Source organism: Gopherus flavomarginatus, chromosome 8 (assembly GCF_025201925.1).
Source record: "Gopherus flavomarginatus isolate rGopFla2 chromosome 8, rGopFla2.mat.asm, whole genome shotgun sequence".
Classification (NCBI taxonomy): Eukaryota; Metazoa; Chordata; order Testudines; family Testudinidae; genus Gopherus; species Gopherus flavomarginatus.
Window position 1 is genome coordinate 97,340,830 of NC_066624.1, and position 20,017 is coordinate 97,360,846.

General features: G+C 41.2%; 1 protein-coding gene across 1 annotated transcript in view; it reads left to right on the top strand.

Moving 5' to 3' along the window:
* Positions 1-18,394, top strand: part of LOC127057291 (multiple epidermal growth factor-like domains protein 6) — a 290,208-nt gene extending 271,814 nt beyond the window's left edge. The window contains exons 28-35 of the mRNA XM_050966209.1: positions 5,838-5,966; positions 7,493-7,618; positions 8,417-8,545; positions 9,894-10,022; positions 10,460-10,588; positions 11,573-11,701; positions 16,139-16,267; positions 17,266-18,394. Coding sequence (XP_050822166.1) covers positions 5,838-5,966; positions 7,493-7,618; positions 8,417-8,545; positions 9,894-10,022; positions 10,460-10,588; positions 11,573-11,701; positions 16,139-16,267; positions 17,266-17,345 — 980 coding nt within the window. The 3' untranslated portion in view covers positions 17,346-18,394. The remainder of the gene's footprint in view (positions 1-5,837; positions 5,967-7,492; positions 7,619-8,416; positions 8,546-9,893; positions 10,023-10,459; positions 10,589-11,572; positions 11,702-16,138; positions 16,268-17,265) is intronic.
* Positions 18,395-20,017: the final 1,623 nt, after the last annotated feature.

Genomic DNA, 20,017 nt, shown 5'->3' on the forward strand with positions numbered 1-20,017 from the left:
CACCATTGCCATGATTTAAGGGAAGAAGTTACAGGGTAAAATCCTGGCCTCGCTGAAGTTGATGAGAGTTTTGGCATTGACTTCAGTAGGCCCAGGACTTCATCCAAAGTGTATAAGTCTTGTGCCTTTCTGGTGCTGAGTGTCCTCATAGGAACTGAAGTTGCACAATATCTATTTTCGCCGAATAGATCTTGTTTTGTTTAATATTCTGCCTAGAGAAATAAGAGGATCACTGGGATATATGGATTCATACAGAAAAAAATGACTGTATTGCATCTCAGTTTTGCTTCTGTTTTATACCCTTGCTCAGTAGCTTTCACCAATCAGTGGCTAATTGTAGGAGTATAACCAGATTATTGTAAAGTTAGTGTATGTTTAGTTTTGGAGATCAATGCTGCAAGAAAACTAGGGCCTGCTTCTGATCTAATACCATCTTTGCATGGGGATAGCACCATTACTTTGGTAGAAATACTCCTGCTTCAAACTGGGGTAGCTGAGAAGAGAATCAGGCCTATTCTATCCCATGCTGAAGAAGCTTTCAGTATGCTACTGAAACTGGACTCAGTGTAGGAAGCCGCTCCCAAAGAAGTCAAGTTGGCCTTAGTCCAGTCAACATGTGGTTGGATACTGCTTGAAACAGTTTCTGGCAACAACTGTTATACTTATAATACTGTGAAAAAAGGTTCAAGAAAATATCCATAAAAGGTGTAGCTGGCTGGGAAACTGAGGTTCCAGCAGCCAAGAGCAACTGGACTTCTGTGTTCTTAAGTTTGGAATAGAGAATTGAAATAGTCTTTTGGCAAGTACAGAGGAAGCAGATAAACTAGCAATCAAATCCTATCCATTAGCCATAACTCTGTGAATTGGCAAATCTGCCTGAATATGGTAAAATTAGAAAAAAACAAATGGCTCTAGTGGATAGAAAAAACACACTGCCACTCTGTGTTGTTTACAGATGTATTTGAGCCTGGTGAACTTTCAGCCGAGAAGACCAACTTCATCAGCACCAACTGCTAATGACCAACCTTAAAGCTGTAGGTAATGGGACTCTTCAAGGGAATGTCTGTGCTGCATCTGGAAACAAGCCACCCAGCTCAGGTCCACAGAGTTGTGTCAGTGGGGCTCATGCAGGCACACTAAAAGTAGCTGTGTGGTCGTTACAGCTTGGGCCAGCACTTGGGCTTTCAAGCCCCAGGCTTGAGACCCTAAATTCCAGCCCGACCCACAATGTCTACACGGCTAGTGCAAGACCTGTTAGCTTACCACAAGTCAGTGGACTCAGGCTGAGATGCTAACTCTCAGATGCAACGTAGACATCCTCAAAAGATGCAATTAATATTGGTAAGGAAAGCCCTAGCATATACTGTTGGTACAAAATAATCTAGGAACATGAATTCCGGATTAACTCAGGATTTAGGATTAGAATAAAGAATTTAGTTTATGGCAAAACTAACCCACGCCAGAAGGAATCGATCAGGAAATGATTTAGAAAGCTGGCTGCTTTTCTTGCAGTTCTCAGCAAAGCATAACTCTGATGTGCAGGAAACTGTTAAATTAGAAAATGTCTTTATTAGATAACTGGTGGTTATAAACTAAACTTCTTTGTGGATGCACAGCCTACTTAAGTGGCAGGATTCTGTGTAAATTGCCTTGGCTGTCTGCTTGTAAGCCTCCTGGAAAGTAGTAACAGATGAGAACAGCTTGTTGATAATTATGTTGAATATTGAAGCAGATGTGTTTGCACTGCTTGTGTTGCTCCCTGTTGAACTGAAATAAATAAGAAGTTAAAAGGATAAGTAAATTGGGAAGGGGAAGAATTACATATATTGCTGGAACCACTGGAAAAAATAAAGACCAAAAGGAAGTAGGTAAGGTTAAAAAGAAACTCACTGAAAAAGAGGATAAATGAAATCATCATACTGAGGATGTCTTTTTAACACTGTTCCTTAGTGGATATTAAAAGAACATTATAGGGGTCTCTCTCTGACACCAGGAATTTACATTTCACTGTGTACATGAAGTTACAAAATTTATTCTGTAAAATCTGCAGTATGTGTGTGGGCTTGTGTTATCATACCCAAGTAGGGAGAGATGTTGATTTAACTCTCAGATTTGCTCTTCCAGTGGATAGGGGAAAGTGGTGTCAATGTATTGAGTAAAAAGAACTCATGGAACAGAAGAGTATCTATATTCTGTAAATACATATGTCCATTTAGTACAGTTAATCTGGTATCCTTGGGTAGCAGCCAATAGCCAATGTTATTTTTAAAAGACATCCCAAGTGCATTCGGTCTGTTCTGAGATGCTGTATAGAACAGTTCAGAGGAGACAAGGATTTCTTCTCCATCCACACAAATCATGATTTTATACACTGAAAGAAGAGTCTGAATTTTTAACATCCATAAATTTCTAAAGTAAAAAGTATGCAGAGACATGTTGCTAGAAATTGGCCACATATATATTCCAGTGAGGATTTCTGATATGGCTTTTCTTTTCTTCAGTGGGAGAAAGTGAATGTCATTTCCAGCAACGAGTGTCAGTGTGAATTGTCTTGGTAAATGGTTTGCCTTATAAAGGGCTGTACTGCCATCCTGAGCACAACTAACATAGAAAGGCGGTCACACTTCTGATGATCTAGAAATTGCTACCATACACTGGGCAAAAGAGGGCGCACTCTGCACCTGCAGAGGTCGACAGTTTCAGAACTGTTGTAAGATACGAGCACCAGAGGGCTGTTGCTAGCAGCTGGGCTTATCTCCTAGAATCGTGCAGTTACAGCAGAATCTGAGCATTCACCTAAGTAAGTTTCTAGTCTTCACAGTTGTGGAGAAAACTTTGAAAACATGACCTGAGTGTATCTGATGCCTGAGCCTGCAGACAGCCTGAAACAGCTTTGAGAGGGGTGAACTGCCCCATGCATCTCAATGGGATATTAACTCCAAGACCCATTGCTCTGAGAGAGCTACTACCACCACCCCTGCAGATAGTTCAGTGGTTTGAGCATTGGTCTGCTCAACCCAGGGTTGTGAGTTCAATCTTTGAGGGGGCCACTTAGGGATCTGGGGCAGAAATCAGTACTTGGTCCTGCTACTGAAGGCAGGGGGTTAGACTCAGTGACCTTTCAGGGTCCCTTCCAGTTGTATGAGATAGGCATATCTCCATAAAGAACTCCATGGGTGTGGTGGTGGAAGAGTGCAGTGGTTCCAGCCCTCCCACCTAAGCGATACACCTTTCTGCCACCACTCTATCTAGGGGCAGAGGGCATCACATACCTGTCTCTACAGCTCCCAAGCGGTAGAGGGGGCTAGCTACTGTACCTGGCAAGGAAAGAGGATCTCATGCTACTTTCTCTGATTCTCTCCAAGTGGTGCATTGGAACCAGTATGGGGCCCCATTATCATGGTGTGCCTAGAGTGCTGGGTTGCCTTAGTCCCACGGTGAACATAAGGAAAATTTATTTAATTCTCTGATGCATCAATCAACATTAGATTCTTGATTTTCCTCCACAAGTTTTATATTAGTGTAATTTCACAGGATTTCCTCCTGATTGGCAGTGGGGTAAATGAGATCAGAATCAGGCCTTAGCACTGGAGCCTTGAAATAGGGTACAAGAACCAGCTGTGTTTTGGAGAAATGACTTTGTCTATTACCATTGAATGGATCAGGGAAATGGGGAAACATGAAATGCTGATATCTATCTAGATAAATGCAAATTTGGAGAGAATGGATATCTGCTTAGCATTGTCCATAATAAACTGCTCTTCAAAAATGCCCTCTGAAAAGCCTATTTATAGCTGCATCAGACAAATTACGCTGGTCTACAATTTTTGAGAAGTCGTCCACTTCAGAGATAAAATGTAATATTTATTATGTATTTTGATGTGCTGAATTCAAATATGACAATTAAAACAACTAATTGGCTACTGTTTCTAAGATATTTAAGTTTTTACATTTTATGTCTATGTATATTGTGAAGATAGTAGAGTTTTAATCATCAATTGTAAAGCTAGGTCTTTTCATGTGTTTATGGTTGCTTTACATGATAATATTTCACCTATCCTGTTTATGTAACACTTCAAAAATCAGCAAAAGGATTATATAAATAAAATTTATTATGAAACAAAAGGCAAAAAACTATTACGTACATAGTTTAGTCCTATTCAGTGTCTACTCGGTGCTCTTGGCTTGTCTCTTGTATTCATTAAATGGAGCATCTCTTGTCACTGTCCAGCAATAGTCTGCAAGCATTGATGGGCTCCATTTGCCCTGATAGCCTGCCAGGAGATTCCACTGCTGTAGTCTGGAGCCCAACAGCTCTGGCTTACTCTTGGGTAGTTCCAAATCCCTGACAAGGTCATTCAGTTCACCTTGTGTTACGAGGTGTGGTTCAGAGGAGGAGGAGGAGAATGGGAGAAAATGTGGGTCCTGTGACATTGATGGTTCAGGACCAGAAGTTTCATCCTCTTTCTCTTCCTCGTCTGTCTCAAGTGAGAATGATTCTGGTGCATGAGGAACCGGCAATCCTTCTCCGTGGGGTACTGGCCATATAGCTAATGGAATGTTTGGATAATGCACAGTCCACTTTTTCTTCTTTGACACACCTTTCCCAACTGGAGGCACCATGCAGAAGTAACAATTGCTGGTATGATCTGTTGGCTCTCTCCAAATCATTGGCACTGCAAAAGGCATAGATTTCCTTTTCCTGTTCAACCACTGGCGAAGATTTGTTGCACAAGTGTTGCAGCGTATGTGTGGGGCCCACCTCTTGTCCTGATCTGCAATTTTGCAGCCAAAATAAAGGTGATAGGCTTTCTTAACCATAGTGGTTAGACTGCACTTTTGTGATGCAAAAGTCACTTCACCACAAACATAGCAGAAGTTATCTGCACTGTTCACACAAGTACGAGGCATCTCTGCTCACTTTGGCTAAACAGAAATGTGTCCCTTTGCAAAATCAAACACTGACAAATAAGAGAGCACGACACTGTATGATTTCTAGAGCTGATACAGGGCAATTTGTTCAGCAGAGTGATGTAAGCTTCGTTATGATTGCATCATCCATGACTTCTAGGAATAACATGATGCAATTCATATCATGTATGATGCAATACCAGCTTCAGATTGCATCATTCATTGTTTTGCCTCAAAAGCAAGTACTGTCCAAACCCAGTCACAGATTTATTCATAGATCCAGTCAAAGATGTATTTTAGTCATTTCTGGTTTAAATTGAGATCCCTTCCCTTTATAACTCACTTATCCTCCGCCATTCCCAAGTCAAGGGTCGTATATACTGACCCAATAGCATATCTTGAAAACTAGAGCCAATCAACAATTTTAAGCATCATTTTCGTTCTCAGTGACCCAGAATTAGTAAAGTTGGACTACATTTATTTCAGAAGCATTTTGGCTGTAGAGCAGTGTTATTCATGGACAGCTTATCCTTGTATATGGATGGCTCTGGTACAAGGCCACTTCATTTGGGTTATTATAGGATAAGGTCTCCCTTTAAGAAAAAGAATTCCCAGTTTTGCATTTGTATTTGTAACTCATGAGTCTATGGAAGTTCCCTATGTCCTCTTCTCTGAAACACTTCCATTCACAGACTAGGATTACAGCTCACAGTACAGTGAAAAAATGCAGTTTGGAGAAAACCAACATAGGTTGGAGTCACTTTCTGCCTGCAAGCTAAGATTGGTGTTTTATAAGAACAAATAATTAGACTAGAAATAGAGATTGAAAACAAAATTTAGGTTTAAGGTAACAGTGAGCTTGCTATGAAACTGTATGGTCACACAAGTAATATTTCCTAATTGCTTTTTTTCCTGTTTTAAAACAGAATGTCCACAAGGTACCTATGGTCCATACTGCCAAAAGGCATGTAAATGTTTTAATGGAGGCCACTGTGATACTGTGACAGGAACCTGTGATTGTCGTCCTGGCTTCATTGGTGCTGACTGCAGTAAAAGTAAGAGTTCACTAAAATCAAAGGGGTAATTTAAATCTATATACTGCCAAGAGAGCAAAATAAGCATTAATTGAAAATAGTGAAGATAACAGTAGTTTATTAGTATATAAACAACAGGCAGATCCTGGCCAACCCTTCACTCAATAGCAAATCAAGATTCCAGCTTTGTGAAAAATTCTCTTTCAATGCATTTTCTCTTCCTTATGAGTGTGAAGCAGGCACGATTGTCCCAGGGTTGCAGCCTCTGTGTCCAGTCACTTCTTGAGCAACATCAAAATGGGAGAGGAGCTTAAACTCCTCCTTTTTTTGCCCCAAATCTGCTTATTGAGGTACTCACCCACGTAGGATAGGGATGGGTTTTTTTAGTCTTTTGTCATTCTTCTGTGTGAGTTCATTCAAGAGTATAGTCATTGTCTGGTTTCATCCACATAGCTGTTGTTGGGGCATTAGATGTTCTGGATGAAGTATACTACGTATTGTGATAAGCATGTGTAAGACCCTGGGTTTTGAAAGGTTGTGGAGAGTATTTATCACTGTAGCAATAGAGATGTTTGGAGGTTTAGAATCTGTTTTTCTGGGAGGGACTAGTGCCACTTTGAGTTGGTGTGGCCTGGTCTGTGAGGAGCTTACTTCTGATGAGCTTGGTGAGACTGGAGGGTCGTTGGAAGGCCAGAAGAGGGGATTGGGGAAAGATGTGTTCAGCATGGGGTCCCCATCAAGTATGGGTTGTTATTGATAGATGACACCCCATATGAGTTCCAGTGTGGAGTGGTAGATGACAACTGGGGGTGTGCAGATGGTGGGGTTTTTCCCCTGTGTTGAAGCAGGTTTTCTCAGGCTTCATGTGGATGAGCACTTATAGAAAAAGTTTGTTTGAAGCCAGTGAACCTATTCATGTGATTAAATACTCATGTGGATCAGAAAGAGCTTCACATTCTGGCCCTTGAAGTTTTGCACTGGTACCCCCATAACAGCTGAGTAACTAGAAAGTAATTATGTCTTCAGAAAATCCCATCTAACAGTAGCAATCTAGTTTACCATTCATAATTTATGGCTCTAATGCTAATCAAAAATTACTGTCTTGTTGGCTTTTTCAATTACTTTTTGCAGTTCACTATAACTTTTTTACAAAACTTAACACTTCACTGTATTTTTGATCATCTAAACTGTTGCTGATGAATAAAAGAAACATCAGTGTTACGGGAATGAAGAAATCTTTACTTGAAAATGGGATCACCATTTAATACTCTAGTGGAGCTCGGTTCCGTTTTCATGAGGAAGCTTCAGTTTTTTCACAGTAATGTTTGGTAGAAGATTCCTAATGTCAAGTAAAATTTCAGAGGAAAAAAGTAAGCAAATACTTGGACACTTTTCTTTTCATAAAAATGATTTCTTCAGATTCAAAACCAAGCTGAATGTAGCTCAGAGGAGTCTACTTGATTAAAAGGAAGAGCCTTGCATTAAAAAAAGAAACACAGCTCTGGACAGCTGGCATGTTTAATGAGAAAAGTTCATGTTTCCTCTAGTTTGTCCTGTAAGCCGCTATGGGAAGGACTGCATGCTGTTGTGCTCCTGTGGGAAAGGGCAGTGTGACCCAGTGACTGGCATGTGCTACTGTCCACCTGGCCAAATTGGACCCAGTTGTCAGCAAGGTAAAAGAATGAGATCCAAGGGCACCCTGTCAATCTAGACACTTACTTGCAACAGCCAGAAAAAGAAATACCTCAGCCCCACAGATGTAAATAAATTGCCATTGTTTATGCCCCTAGGAATTCATTCTGTTAGCAATCGCTGTATTTCCTTATCTCTCTGGAGCAAAATGAAGTTTTAAATGTAACCCAGTGTAAGCTGGTGGGCTGAGTCTGCAGCTGCTCCAAACTGTGCAGCTCCAGTTTCTTTGCTCTTTGTTCTGTATTAACATAGAAATATTCAAAGTAACACAAAGTGACTCAAAGTCGCGCTACCTTATGCATCTCGTCTAATAATCATGTTTATTATGGTAATGAGTAAGGACGAACCAAGAAAGAGGCCCCATTTTGCCAGGCACTGTACAGCGTAATGGACAGTCTGTGCCCCAAAGAGTGTATAATCGAAATAGACAAAACAGACACAGGCAGACACAGGGTCGGGAATGGGGTGAACACACAAGAATGAAGACTGCAATGGCAGCAAATGTCATGTTCATTCTACAATAATTCTTTTGGGGCAAAGAAATGGTTAGTTAGGAGGGGATAAGCTAAATGGAAAGAAAAGTGAAGGGAGAGACAGGACAGTGGAGAAGAGGGTAAGCACAGCACAGGGCAGAGGTGTTCACATATCTCCAAAGGCCAAAGGCCCGGTTACAACAAGTATGTATAATGTATAGTAAAGAGAACCGTCTGCATTCATCGTTTCCTTCTGTTGCATTCATCTTTGAGGCTAATTTTTTTAACAACTTTAATTCGCTGTAGTGTGTCCCCAGGGAAGCTACGGTCCCAGCTGCCAGCTAATGTGTATCTGTAAGAATGGTGGTATCTGTGACCCTGTGAATGGATCTTGTTCCTGTGGACTTGGGTGGACAGGAAGTTACTGTGAGAAAGGTAGTATCTTCTTTCTCTCTTTTGACTCAACAAAGAAGAGGTCAGCAGCAGTATCAGTTTTTATAATGCACTGCCACTGGCATTGTCCAGTAATGTAAGCAAAACTTTTGGAAGACTATGAGTTCTGTTATTAGATGGACCTTCTCAGTAATTTGCCAGGGTCACTAGTAGCTTGATGTTTTCATCCTAACAACTAAACTACTCTATAGGAAATTGAATTGTGAGCTGTGTGTTAATGAGCTCTCCAAATCTAGGTATGAAAAAACCCTGCAGGCTGCACTAGCAGGATTGAACCAATCCTCAGATAGTGAGGGCAGGTTCCGAATAATCATAGTGACTTAGCAGGTACATGCATCATTGTTGTGAACATTTATGTCCCCAACGCAATTAAACAAACATGGGGCCAGATCCTCAGCTTGTGTGAATCAATGTAGCTTCCTGACTTTGAGGGACCTAGGCCAATTTACACCAGTTATCCAAGTGTATTTACATATTTTTCCAAAGATAACCCTTCGTGCAGCTTACTCCAGTGATTTAGATACCACGGTGATGAGAGCTACCTAAGACAGAAAATCTTGTTTAGTACCTGCCCCCACCCAAAGACCTCTGAATTAGACAGTTATGCTGATTTATGCATACCCATAGCACTGGCAGGTAGATATGGATTTGGTGAGAAATGGAAGCAAGGAGTTTCCATATATACCTACTTATTGTGACTTGCTCCAGAAACTCTAGAATGCCATGGCAATGGAGGAGGTACGCTTCTGCAAAAAGGCTGATGATATTGATACATGATCACTTTTGCTATCAACAATTTGTGAAGTGTTTTAGTTCACTATGGTAGATACCTAATTGTGCAAGCGTGTGAAACAGAGTTCTTTCCATTTCCATTAGAAATTACTTAAGAATTAATGGCACCCATATATGTTACAACATAAACTGAGAAAACTTACTTTATTTTATGCTTTACATTTAAGAGTAAGAAAATATTGATGTAGGTACAAAAAATACTGAGATGATGCCATTTGATGTGTATTCTGAGAACATGCAATTATACTTTTTTTCTGTCAGTATAAATCATACGGAAAGACAAATTCACAAATGGGAATTGTGGAAAGAAAGTGGCTTTTCAGTATTGCATAAACATCCAGATAGTGAAAAATATTTCTCTCACAAATTAGTTAAGTTGATCCTAGTTAAAGCAGATAAATTTCACACTGGTGAGAAGGAAATTCACAACAAATAGTTCTCACTCTATAAAATCTTTTCTGACTAGTATTATTTCCTTATGTATCTTTCCAGTGTGAAGTGTGAATAAATAAAACCTTTTTGTTCTTTCTATTAACAGTGTGTGCCTTGGGTAAATATGGTTCTGACTGCCACTTAAATTGCTCTTGTCAGAACAATGGATCTTGTGACAGGTTTACTGGTTGCTGCCAATGTCCAGAAGGTTACTACGGTCACTCTTGTGAGCACAGTAAGTAGACAACTCTCAGAGAAAGAAGGCCTCAACTTTGCATCAGGGGTTCATGTTAGTGGATCCTAATGCAAGGGACAGAGTAGTTCTACATTCCAGCAATAAATTTATACATGTACTCAGAGCAGTCATATGCACTTTTTGGTGTTTCAGTTAAATATTGTCTCTCTTTGTAGCCCTGATTCAGCTACTTAAGAATGTGCATAATTTCAAGCACGTAATCTCATTGAAGTCAATTGGACTACTCACAAGTTGAAAGCCACTCACATGCTCAAGTCCCTGGCAGAATGATTGGGGTCCATGTAATAATTATTATTGTTAACTCTCTTCTTGCAGACATAGCAGGAAACTCTCAGACTTACAAGATGGTGTATTCTTTTTCTGCATCTACTTTTGTCCCATTGCCAAAATAACATTTGTAACCTTTCATTTCCCAGCCTGCCCTGCTGGATTTTATGGTCTAAACTGCATTCACTCTTGTGATTGTAAAAATGGAGCTACTTGCAATCCAGTGACTGGACAGTGCATTTGTCCTGCAGGTTATGAAGGTGTCCAGTGCGAAAAAGGTGTGGGTAAACTTTTTTATGTAATTTGGGCCTGGGCATCGTATGTGTTCTGTCTTCTTGCTTCTGTATTTTTATTTATTTTTAGACATTATGGAATCTTATCATGAACCATTTCACTGTTAATTGTTCTATCCAAAACATCTGGATCAATGACCTTGTCCACAATCACACTGTACTTGTCATGCCCTAACATTCATCATTTTTGAAAGGATGTTTCCCAAAGGAAAACTGATGACATTCTATCAGGTATTCAGATAATTAAAAAGCAAATACAATGTAGCTATTTCCATACTGCATTCACATCTAGTCCATTATTCTCTCTCCAATAGTGGTTAGTAACATCTGCTTCAGAGGAAAGTGCAAGAAAATCTGCAGGAAGCAGTTACGGAATAATCTATCTATAGGGAAAAATTCTTCATGACCCTTATTAAAGCTTGGATTATGCCCTGGCTGAGACTCTAAACTCTTGGGTTGTTTACTCATTACTCTGGATATTCTTATGTCCTATATAAATGTTTAATCCTGTTCTGAATAATGCTAAACACTTGGTCTCATTGATGAGATGAGTTCCACAGGTTAATTTCATAAAACAAATTGCTTCTATTTAGTTTTAAGTTTGCTGCTAACATTTCAAACAAGAGTATCAACTAGACTAAGTGGGTATTCTTGCCGCTCATGTTGAAAGTTACATAATATTTCTCTGATGGTCATTTGATTAAAAATCAAATGAAGTACTTAACTGCTACTGTGCTGGGGCATGTTACAAATACCTACAATAGGTTGAATTAGATTTAGCCTGCATAAGAAAGCTTGCAAGTATTAAAACTCTTCCATCTGTAAGTCTTTCATTAAAGTGTGGCAGTTCACGCTAGATTCACTTTAGAGCTCATGAGCTCTAGGAGATATGCATGGAAGAGTCTGCCAAAATAACATGTTTCTTGCTATTGGCGTGTACAGCACATACAAAAGTGTTCTTTTCGTTAGGCTGTAATGTTGGAAGATTTGGAGACAAATGTCAGCATCAGTGTGACTGTGAAGGAGTAGCCTCATGTGAACCTGTAACTGGAAGGTGCCTTTGTCCACCTGGCAGGACTGGAGACAAATGCAACATTGGTAAGACCATGAAACACCCTTCCAGGGCTGGTTTACACAAGACTTTTGTACCTATACATTGGCTTAGAAATTTATCAGTACAACCCCCTTGTGTGGGTGCAGTTATGCAGGATTGCTATCAGGATGGCTAATTCAAGTTATTCACTGTGGGAATAAGCTATGCCAATATAAGAACCTGTATAAGGAGGTGGTACCATTTTTAACTGTATCAATTTCTAAACCAAGATAGTTGTAGTGGTAGAAAACTGTGTGTGGACCATCCCTAAAATGTTATTCCTCCTCTATGTTTACAACAGCACACTGCTGATGGGTACATTGAGAAACTCACAAACAGCAACTGTGCAGAGTTAGGGAGGACTCTTGCAGGGGGCTGCGAACTGGACTTTGGAGATATTTCTGCTTGCTTTTGCACTCAGACTTGTGGGCAGAGCTTGGCAAACCAAGGCCAAAGCAGTGTCAAGGATCTATGATTCCACCCCCATGTGGAAACACTGACCATAGTCCCCAGAGAGCAATAATACAGGCGCTATAGCAGCTACTGCTGCCCCTGGGCTAGAGAAGTTATGTTAGGGTATGACTACACTGCAATTAAAAACCCACAGCTGGCCCTTGCGAGCTGGCTGGGGCTAAGGAGTTGTAGATGTTCGGGCTTGGGCTGGAGCCTGGGTGTTAGTATCCTGTGAGGTGGAAGAGTCCCAAAGTTTGGGCTGCAGCCTGAACTTCAACATCTATACCACAATTAAATAACCCGTTAGCCTGAGCCCCATGAGCCCAAGTCATCTGGCATGGGCCAGCCACAGGGGTCTAATTTCAGTGTAGACATACCTTTAGAGGTCCTGATCCATGTAAACTCCCCAACACACAGCAGGCCCTTGGACTGTGTGCTAGGTAACTGATTTGCTTAGAAAGGTAGAATTCTGTCCTATGTATCAAGATTATAAAAGTGGGGGAGAAAATTCTAGTTTTTTCTTTGCAACAGCAGAGTCCTAATGAAATTGTGGTAGTTGCGAGAGGGCATGGATGGCAGCTAAAATCCCCATCCTGGATTCTGATCTCAGTCACACTGGCAGAAATCTGGAGTAACTGTACTGAAGTAAATGGAATTAAACTTGAGAGCAGAATCAGGTCTCCAGTATAAAAGGTAAAAAATGATAAAATAACCTTCCCAATCACTACTGATATTTTAAGATCTCAATTGGAGCTGTAATTTTCCTGAACACCAGAACCACTTTTCAGGGTCCCTTTTCTTCTGGGAAATAGCATGAAGCAGTTAAAAATGGAGCACATTGTCAATGAAAAGAAGAGGTTAAATAATTGCTGGAAACTTAGAAGTTGGTGCAACCCAAAAGCTAAAGAAGAAAATGACTTGCTTCCCCTGCTGCACTGTCATGTGGTCAAAAATCAATTTCCAGACCCTGTGGTCTGAATGAAGAGTTGAACCACACAATGCAGTGAGTAAGTCTGCATGAATCCAAAGATCTTGCCAGTGACTTTAGGCAGAAATGAAACGCCAGGGGGAATCTTAGCATTGAAAATGTGAGCAAAGTTTCTGCTTCTTGCAAAGAAAGGGAGGGATTTTTATTTTCTTAAACCTGCTAGCCACAACCCCCATCCATGAAAAGGCAGTTATGGAGCAGGTTTTATTTGCGTTTTTATTTTCAATTAGGCTCCGTTCATCTGTGATATAACTGTGAGCAGCTGTGACTATGCAGCAGCTATAAAGATAAAAGGCTTTATTTTAATTTGAACTCTGGTAAGGCACCCATTAAACAGCCAAAATGTTAATTAAAAAAAAAGAGAGAATATAACAGGCTTTTATGGGGTCTCTTTTTTCTGGTAAATTAACATTGCAGACTTTCAAACAGATGTCTTAAATCCACTTTGTTGTTATCATGAAAATGTGGTATTACATAAATAAAAATCAGGTCCAGAGGTGTTCAGGAGACCCTGCCTCATAACATTTCCTAATTGAAAAAAACAAGCTTCTGAGACCAAGTGAAGAATTCCCCCACACGTGGGTTAGTAGCTGAAATGGCAGTTGGAAACATTTTTATTCACAATAATGGTTGGTGCAGTGAAAGGGAAAAGATTCTTTATATTTACAACGAGTTCTTTTTTGGGGGAAGGGCTGTTATTTACAATGTATTTAACACCCTGCCATCACAGCCTGCTGCTACATTTTCCTCCAGGCATGCATCCTAAGTGCATAAACAGCTTTGAAAAGTTGTGATGAAAACTAGGCACAAAACCTATTTACTCATCTCTTGCAGTGGAGATAGATTATAATGAAAAAGGATAATGATGTTTTACTAGCCTGGGGTGAATAGGTAAATAGAATTTTGCAAGATGCGCATCAAATCTACCGCATCCCCAGCACTTCTAGTTCCAGCACCCTTGTCTCCCTGTAGTATCCAGCCCATCACTGGATACTCACAGAAATTACCAAGTTTGCTGTCCCCAAGAGAGCAGTGTGGACAACGCTTGGCTGGTACAACTCAGGTCCTTTATAACATCACAGCACTGAGATACAGTTATAGTGAAAACAGAAGTTTATTAACAGAAATAAAAATTTAAGAGATACTAAATAGGGATAATAGAAACAGAAACAAAAAGTATAGCACACTTTTTAGAATCTAAAGTTATCTTTAACAGGCTAAAATCCCTAGTCTAAAGCACTTTCTAACTAAAGTGACTCCCCACATCACCAGCCAAAATGGAAGGGATCCACCTTTCATGAATGCAAAATGCACAAGTCTTTTTGCTGCCTCAGTGATGGATAACAAGATATCCTTTTGCTTGTCCTTATATTTCCCGGAACTCATAGTTTTGTCCCCCATGATTGCCTTCATGTGTTGGTGTTGTCTCCATATACAAAACAGGCTTCCATTGTGTTGACTTCAGTGCTTAATCTACATAAGAACCTAGGCAAACAGGTGAATATACATCCCTTTGCCTGGCAAAACCTGTCAATCCAGCCTAGGGCACAGTATTTGAAATATATTTTCAGTACATAAGTGCAACTCCTTAAATATAATCTGTACTTCTAGCAGTGATTATGAGGAGCAGTATGACATAAGCTTTTATTAGGCACCTCACATGACCCTTTTTGGATAAATACTATGAAAGCAGTGTGGATGTGTAGTGAGTTTGTCGGGCCTGATAAAAGTTACTGTTACAGGACAGTGAACCCTTTGCCAGTTGGCACTGAGAGGTTCTTGGGGGTCATAAAGGGTGATATAAAATAATTTTCAGTTTGAATCTGCCTGTCTTGGTTTATGTGAAGATTACATAGTGCCATGCATAGAGAGCCAAGAATTGCACTGGATAATTGTGGAAGCCAGTAAGAATCTGTGAAGTTACAATAGCCTTCTTGAAGAAATCCCCAACTCCTTTTCAGTGGGTTAGTTCAGGGGCATGAGTTTGTCACCATCCACTCTCAGACCTGCTACAGTTCTCATACTGGGAACTTCTTTAAGACTTTCTGACCATGAGTGGGCTGGACCACTGAGACAGAACCAGGTAGTGAATGACACCCACCGGCTCTCAAAAATGTGGTGTGTTTTTTTTCTTATTTTTAGCAGGTCTGGGTCTCTAATTGTTTTCATGGTACTAAGAGAAGAAGTATGATAGATGAGCAGTGGAGATGTGTACCAAGATCTCAGGCAATTAATCATACAGGATAAAAAATCAGTCCTCCTCCTTTCTTTGTTTTCTACAGATGAGTATTTACCTTAGGCATAAGAGAGGTCAGCTTTTTAACCCAACAAAAACCTTCAGCTAGGTTGACTAGATGTCCCAATTTTATAGGGACAGTCCTGGTATTTGGGGCTTTTTCTTATATAGGGACCTATTACCCCCAACTCCGTCCCGATTTTTCACACTTGCTGTCTGGTTACCCGACCTTCAGCCATTTGGAATGGGCAAATAACTATCGCCAGTGATGTCTTCCCATTCCAGAGCTGACCCCAACAATGCTTTACCGCATTACAAATGGAGATCACAAATGAAATTTCAATTCTCAGTTGAGCCATTCAGTTTTTTCCAGTGAAAAAGTGAGGAATTTTCATGATCTCTTGGGGAGAAAAATCCCCAGTTTCAAACTGCGAGAGACATTTTCACCAGACACTCTGATATTGGCTCAAAGCTGATCTGCCCTGTTTTCCACGGGTTTTCTACATCATTGCCCGTCTTCTACCAAGTTCAGGGCCTGTGTCCTGTATCAGACTTCTCTAATGCATTGTGACACAGAGTTCTAATGGTTCCTGAGAAGAAGTCTGGTTCTCCTCTCCTTACCCATATCCTCCCCCTCTCCTCTTTTCTGCTCCTTCCTCTCCTTTCCGACTTCCTTCTCTACTCAAAATGCTGAGCTGAATCAGAGACACTAAGAAGTTTTAGATCTGTGCAGTAAACATTTGCTGAAACGTTTTGCCCTTCCAGAATGCAGGTCAGACCAGTACGGCCCCAGCTGCTCTCTGAGGTGCCAGTGTGCCAAAAGATCCCAGTGTCATCCTTACAATGGGAGCTGCATGTGTCCTGCCAAGTGGATGGGGCCAACCTGTGAAGAAGGTAACATAGGAAAGAGATGGTAGCTCTTCTTGACAGAAAATTTCAAAGAGTGTCTGCTTATCTTGGGGAAGGATGTGATTGAAAGGCCGGATTCATCACTATTTGGGTTCCATGGGATTGTGCCACTGGAACGTGGGCTCTGAACCCCTGGCAGCAGAAAGGGGGTTGCAATGTTTGAGCTGCCCATGATAGCCGCTCGGCTAGAGGGCCCGAAGCTAGCTGTTGCAACCATCAAAGTGGATAGGAACATTCCAGGAGGAGGTGAGGATTGACCAGCTGGGAGATGCACTTATTCAGCATGTCAGGGTTGGGGGAGAGCACTGAAGTCCCAGATGCAACCTAAAATTAGTTTCCCTCAGCAGAGGGGGAAGGTAGCACAGCTGAATGCCTACCACATGTAATACTGTAAATGCCTCCCACTGCACAGCTGTACCTCTACCCCCTCCCCTCCCGCCCCGGTGCATGCCTAAAATTTGTTAAACTCACAGCCTCCGGAAAGTGAAGAAGGAAGTTAATGATCAATGTATATCTCCCATACACTCACAGTTCAACAATGTACCTACCTATTGTTAATTACGAGATACCAAGCTGAAATGCTATGGATGGCCAGATGGGCAGCTGAGACCTTGGAAAAGAGAGAGACTCTCTGCTTTGTGAGGGTATTAAAAACCCCATGGCACTCTTTCCTAGGGTCCTTAGTTGAAGTTACCTCTCTCCTCTGATATGCAGTGCTGACAGTTCATTAATGTTACCATACAATTCTGCATTTAGCTTGGGAAACACTTTAGGATCCATCGGTATGAAAGATCTAAATGCAAGGGGCCTTTGCTGTTATTCTTGAGGCCATTCTCTCTGCCTGTAACCTAGGAATCAAGCATCACCTAGTCCTCTGCTTGCTGGTGGAGGCTGGATTATTAAAATGTTTATTGTATAATCTATATTAAATCTCCTACTGTTGCATTATATGGCCCCCAAACTTTTTCTACTTAATTCTCTAGGAGGCCCTCCAAAACTTCCTTCATATGAAGAACAAACTCAGGAAAGAGGGAATGCTTTTTCAAGATCTCTACAACAGTAATGCTTGGACTAATAAATGAATTGTTTTATAGGCACAGGCAGTATTTAAACTTGAGTACAAGAACTGCTTGAATTCAGTTTGAACTGTGCTGAAATATTCACACTTTTTCATGGAAGACAACAGTGGCCAATAAGTAGTTTGGATCCCTTTTTAAAACTTCTAACCTGTTTCATTTATTTGTTCTTAACCTCCTATTTCTCAATTTATTCACTCTGGATATTCTTTCAGATTGCTGTTGTCACGTATTGTTTGAATTACATGTGAGGGGAAATATTTTTAGCAAACTATTTCAAGACTATCATGATAAAAAAAGTAATATACACATTTACAATGAGCCACATTAAATACCAGTAGCTTTCTAAACCCAGCTGGCAATGGGACTGGTGATAATACCTGTTTGAACTTGGAGGTCTCAAGCTTAGATCTGGTTTATGTAAAAGAGTCTATCTACCAGAGGACAGAATGGAATCTTTGTGGGTTTTCTTCATGCGCTATCCAATAGATTTAGTTTTGCTGGTTTGTCAAAGTCAAAACTATTCAGTAGCTGTCAAAGACACAGCCCCTTTTCATTTCAGAAGAAAGCTATATCTTTCGTGGATGGTGTGAGAAGCAGGCAGAGATGTCTGATTATTGGTGATTTTAAGAAAAAATTTATCTCCTTTTAAACAAGACATTGTAATGTGCTTGTACTACCCAGTTTGGTGAAGTAAGACTTTAAATTCTGAGAATTTAAAATGGTTCTGACTTTGTTCAATGTTATCTGTTAATCACTTTGTAAAACAAAGTGATCATGGTTACTGAAAATACAGTTAATACTATATCCTTTAAATATAGGACTAAGTAACTGTAAAAATACAATGTTCTACATCAGTGGTTCCCAAACTTGTTCCACTGCTTGTACACAGAAAACTCCAGCGGGCCTGGCCAGTTTGTGTACCTGCTGCATCCGCAGGTTCGACCAATCGCAGCTCCCAGTGGCTGTGGTTCACTGCTCCTGGCCAATGGGAGCTGCTGGAAGTGGTGGCCAAGGATTCCAGCAGCCCCTATTGTCCCGCTGCCGCTTCCAGCAGCTCCTGTTGGCTTGGAGCAGCGAACCGCAGCCACTGGGAGCTGCGATCGGCCGAACCTGCAGACACGGCAGGTACACAAACCGGCTGGGCCTGCCAGGGGCTTTCCCTGCACAAGCGGCAGACCAGTCTGAGAACCACTGTTCTACATTTACCGTGTTCTGACCCTCATGGGATGAAAGATTTAATGGCACCAGTTTGTGCCATTGTTCTGATCGGTTAGAAGTTATAAGCCTGTTCATAGCAACCTCTCAGTCTGACTGGGTAAAAAAGTGGAACTTACTCAAAAGTGGCACAGAATGTAGCGAAAAGTTCCATATGTTGCTGCTTAAGCTCTCTTTCACACATCACGACAAACTAATGGCAACACTGCTGGAAAAGGCCATGGTTTTCCTTTTAAAAGGTTCATAGTTGCAGTTATGATAGTCTCTGATTTCTGCAGTCAGACACTGTCCAGATAAAGCATCCCAAGCTTCACCTGAGGTCTTGAACAATTCTAGATAGTCATTAGCTGCCCAGTCAGTAGGAGGTCGCTATTGCTTACCTGAGACTTGAACTCCAGCTGTGATCTGTTGAAAGCGATTAGCGGTTTGGTTGGCATTTGTTAGGCATAATGGAAGTCTGACTATTGTTGTCCATCACTACGCTGTTATTGAAAGTAATTCCAAACATTCCTGTGACTATAACAGTTAATTAACCAACGGTGCTTTGAGCCTGAAAGACACAGGACCTAATTTTGATCTCACACCAGTTCTACTTAGTAGACATAGACACGCAATGGACATGAGTGGAGTTATTCTCAGTTTACATTGATGTAAATGAGGGCAGAAGCAGTGGTGGCCTGGAGTTACCCAAAAACAAACAACTGTCAGTGGGCCTAGACTAGCTGCTACTGTCATTTTAAGTCTCCTTTTTAAAGACACACTGCCCTGATTCTCACCTTACAGCAGTGTAATTCAGGAGTAACTCCATTGAAGTGAATGGAATGTATACCAGGCTCAGACTGTGAGAGAGGAGAATCTGATGCCCTGTTTTTAACTGCTAGACCAGTGTTTCCCACACTTGGGACGCCGCTTGTGTAGGGAAAGCCCTTGGTGGGCCAGGCCGGTTTACTTATCTGCCACGCCCGCAGGTTCGGCCAATCGCAGCTCCCAGTGCTCCAGGCCAGTGAGAGCTGCGGAAAGCAGCAGCCGGTACGTCCCTCGGCCTGTGCTGCTTCCAGCAGCTCCCGTTGGCCTGGAGCAACGAACCAGAGCAATCACTGGGGCCAAAGAGCGATCAGCCGGACCTGTGGACGGGACAGGTAAACAAACCGGCCCAGCCTACCAGGGGCTTTCCCCACACAAGTGGCGCCCGAAGTTTGGGAAACACTGTGCTAGAAAAATGCGATACAAGGCAAAAGTGACTGCCCAAAAAACCATAGATATTGCAAGTAATGCGTTACGCTCGGGACTTTTCATTTACGGACAATACCTACTGTCTTTGGACAAAGGTATGGTTTGTTTACTCAGCAACTGACGCACAAAGAACCAACTTTGGCATATGCTATTTTGCAATGGTGCACCGTGTTTACTGTTTTTTATAATATGTGTTTTTAACTGGAAT